This window comes from Limulus polyphemus, unplaced genomic scaffold (assembly GCF_000517525.1).
Source record: "Limulus polyphemus unplaced genomic scaffold, Limulus_polyphemus-2.1.2 Scaffold127, whole genome shotgun sequence".
Taxonomy (NCBI): Eukaryota; Metazoa; Arthropoda; class Merostomata; order Xiphosura; family Limulidae; genus Limulus; species Limulus polyphemus.
The window spans coordinates 1,034,344-1,038,502 of record NW_013665737.1 but is presented as its reverse complement, the minus strand read 5'-3'; the positions used below and the strand labels follow the sequence as shown (position 1 = coordinate 1,038,502).

General features: G+C 29.7%; 1 protein-coding gene across 1 annotated transcript in view; it reads right to left on the bottom strand.

Moving 5' to 3' along the window:
• The window catches only part of LOC106473213 (gamma-tubulin complex component 3 homolog), a gene marked incomplete at its 3' end in the record, with an annotated part of 58,623 nt that overhangs the window by 50,407 nt on the left and 4,057 nt on the right, over positions 1-4,159 (bottom strand). Inside the window, exons 2-3 of the mRNA XM_013933899.2 lie at positions 2,204-2,249; positions 1,378-1,439 (exon numbers count right to left, since the gene is read on the bottom strand). Coding sequence (XP_013789353.1) covers positions 1,378-1,439; positions 2,204-2,249 — 108 coding nt within the window. The remainder of the gene's footprint in view (positions 1-1,377; positions 1,440-2,203; positions 2,250-4,159) is intronic.

Below are 4,159 nucleotides of genomic sequence, written 5' to 3'. Positions count from 1 at the left end.
TAAAGACGTAAAGCAAACAATTATCTCTTCTAGTTAGGACCTTTGTACTCGGTTGTGTCTTGAGGTAGGTTGCTAAACCTTTAAAAAATTTTGCCCGTAGAGAATATGAAACAAAATATTTTTTTAGGTTTTATATGTACATTTAAATAACTAAAAAATCATAAATTACTACATCAATATCATAGAATTCTACTATATTTTATCAAGTTTAGCAACTGACCTTTATTTGGTTTTTTTAACTTGTCAATATCTGTAATTTGAGTTTCTAATTCATATGAAACTATAGACTTAGTGTTTTAACTTCACAAACATCTAATTTGAACCAGTGCTGCATTCAACATACCATGTGACACACAAAAATCGATGTTTATCTGTGTTTTTTTTAATATTTACTTTTAAATTAACAAATTGAGTAAACGTATAGTTCTAAAATTTGAATTATAATCTACAGTTTGATACTAAACTTAATGACATAAATTCATGAAATAGTAGTTCAATACAATTTTGAATGTGAGTCAACAAAAGAGATGGTCTTTCACCTGTGACCCGTTTCGAAAGGGTCAAGAAGTGTATATTTTTTTTAAGTTAGTTTTTAGTGATATTTATTTTACCATTAGCTTATTAAAGTTACATTTAGTAATAACTTATTTTGAAAATTGAAGGTAAGTTAATTTATAAAAGCTGAAACTGCTCAGTGTTTTGAAAAGACAAGACCACTTCTTTGATTTGTCCTAATACTGAATACTGTTTTCTATAAGTGATATTACAAGTACATTTGTATAGCTTGTCAAATATTATTCTCAATCTGATTTCACAGGAAACAAAACATTGTCGTAATTAACAACCTACTGAACAATTCACTGGCTATAAGTTGAAACTATGAGTTTCTTTAAAAAGATATAGTGTATACTGCCAAATTAAGACCTGATTCACATGGCATCTGAAGCACTAGCTCTTACAAAACTGAGAAGTAAGAAATCCGTGTTTTTAGAAAAACAAAAATTTTACAACTGAGGTTAACAAATTAAAACATTGTAAGTGTACCAAATGACAAAATATCCACTAAGAGTTCTGGTATCACAAACTTAAATTTAAAGAACTCTGAATTTCTTTTAAATTTTATACCTAAATGAGAATATATATGAAGTAGTGTTTTCTACCATAACATTAACAAACTAACAGAAACCAAACTTATCACCGAAAATTCTGGAAAGGAAAAAAACAACAACTGTAAAAGTGTTTGTATTCACAAATGCCCATATACATATCATATCCGTGATTATAACTACCATTTCATGTGCTTATATGTTTTAAAAATTTTTCCCAATGGAAAAACAGAGGTATGGTGAAATAATAACAAGACAGCTCATCACATACATCTTTTCTTGATCTTTTCACCAACTTCAAATTCATCACTTTCTACAGCGGCAGTGGAAGTGCTGGAATATGCAAATTATGTCACTTCAACTTTCAATTGAAGACAGTGCTAATTTTAAAAATTATACATAACAGATTAATATAAATATAAAATGTGAGTGTGTTTCACAAGTGTAAGTTTATTTCTATGGCTTTTATCATGGGTTGTAATGTAAATTTATTGTATTTTTTGGATACAGACAAATACCCTTTATTTTAAGAAATATTTCTGGGCATAAAAGATTCCATTCACAAGAATTTTTTTTGTAAATGCCAATGGACTAATTAGTTCAATAAGTGGATTTTACTTAATAATCCTTACAGTTCTAATTAAAATTGCTTTGAAAATAAATAAAACTCAACTCTAATAAGTGTCTTCTAAACTGAAGCTACTCACATATTTATTTATTAACAAATACATTTATGATTGATCACTTTGCTTGCATATAATTTCAGAATAATCAGTTTTCCTACAGAAACAGACTGCAGTTATGGCACCACTCAAGAGATCTAAATACTTTAAACACATCCCTCCATTTAGCAAAACCTTACAGAGAATGTGCCGAAGGGATTATTTATAATTAAAGATAGCTGTGATTAAACAGGAATGAAATAAATAGATGCCACAATTTATTAATAGCATACTTAATGTGAATATTTTGAAGTCACAATTATTTCAAGAAATGCAACCATACAAACACATGATGTAAAATACATTTTCAAGAGCAACCTAATTCAGTGCTAGTGTAATATTATATTCAAACTACAAAACTTCTACTGTACTTACCAACTAAGAGTTCTCAAAACTAGTTGATATGAGGGAGTTAGTGCATCTAAAATGAAAAAAAAATCAATTTTATATATAAAAAAAAAGATAAAAAACAATGTTTGGCAATTTTATTAATAATTACAAGATACATCTATTTAACATAAAATCTGGGTAAAAAGTCAGAAGTAATAAGACTATTAAACATATGCAAGCTACAGTAATATATGTTTGCGTACAATACCTGACTGCAATGTTTTAAAATGTTATTCATTTATCATAAAAAAATACATAATTTTCATTTAGATGAAATTTATTCATCATGTTAGAAATAACATCTTTATAACATATAAGTAATGTGAAACACTGCTCAAAGTTTTATACTTATCGGGATACTGACATTTTTATGAACACGGTTATATAATAAACATGCTTAAACTTTTTAGCAATCAATAAATTTTAGAACTTTTTAGATATTTAATATATATTTGTGCAAACCTCACAACTACAAGAAGTACAAGTACTAATTTTCTTGGGCAAAATCATAAATATATTCAAAAATTTTTTATTATTGTCCACATTTTGCCCTAAAGTTACTAACTGATTCCATATTTATGGATTCCACTGGGTTTTTAAACAACTATTTATGAACCAAATTGTTTGCGAGTCCATGACTTGGTTGATTATAATGTTTCTAATAATAAATAAGTCATAAAAGAATTTAAACAAAATACAATCAACATAGCAGTTAATCACATTAATTACTGCTAGGAGCCTCCCTTTGCATTTTACATTAAAAAAAATTATGATTTCACCTACATTTTTTATCAGTTCTTCAAAACAAGTGTTGTAATAGACAGAAACACATAATGATACAATATGTGGACTCCAATGGCAGATAATAGTATGAAAACAAATTAATAATTCAAAAGTTAATAACTTCTAATAGTCATCCATTTATATGTATATATTTGAATAATTTAGATAGCTACAGTACGGGATTTTCACAACTTCATCCAAAAGTTTTAGAGAAATTCTCCAAAAGAGCTTGAAACTGCCATAATGCACTATAGTAGTATAGGAAACCTCAAGATTCATAAAAATACAAAATATACTGTTACTTATAATAGTGAAGAAGGTTATAATTTTCCTATATTGAAAATGTATTTCCGATAGGTTCTTACCTCCTTTCACATAAACAGCTATTTCATTTGGTGCTGCCCTCTATATGCAAATTTTTTTTTTTGCATTCCACAAGCCTTGAACTCTCATGTATCCCAAGATCAGTACAGTTCAACTGTGACTTCCATGCAAATCATCATGCGACAATCCTTCAACAATACGAGTGTGACACACCCTCCTGATGCATGTGACTCCCCTATTCCATTTTACCAACTATCACTTTGAGTTTTGGCAGAAAATGGAAGCACTAGTTTTCAGTAGGGAGAAAGGGTAAGAGAAAGTAAGTACCTATTGGAAATAGCTTTTTGGTATAGGAAAATTATTAGCTTCCAATATGGTACATTACGTCTTTTCACATAAATAGCTAGAATTCCACATTGAATAGGTGGAGGGACAGGTGTGACAGAAAGAAAGAAGCATTCTCTGGAAGTATCTAAAGGACACCCTAAGAGAGTAGATCCTCGCAGTAAAGGATACGTATACGTGAGAGACCACAACACTGGTGGAGGGAACAAAAGTATAATTGAGTGAGGAAACAGCATAGCAATATTTTTTGTAATTGCATTGCAAACTTCCCAGCATACATGGCAATATCAGGTGAAGGAGAAAGAACTAAGTAACCCCCCCCAGGATATATCTGACAACAAGGCAGGGTAGACTCAAAAGCAAGGGAGTGAATCCCCAAATCTTCACAAACTCGCATAACTAACCGCAGAAAAGCTCTCAGTAAAGGCAGCTCTAGTGAAAGATGGAGCAGAAAACAACTCCAAATTCTCCCCAGTATATTCAGGTTCA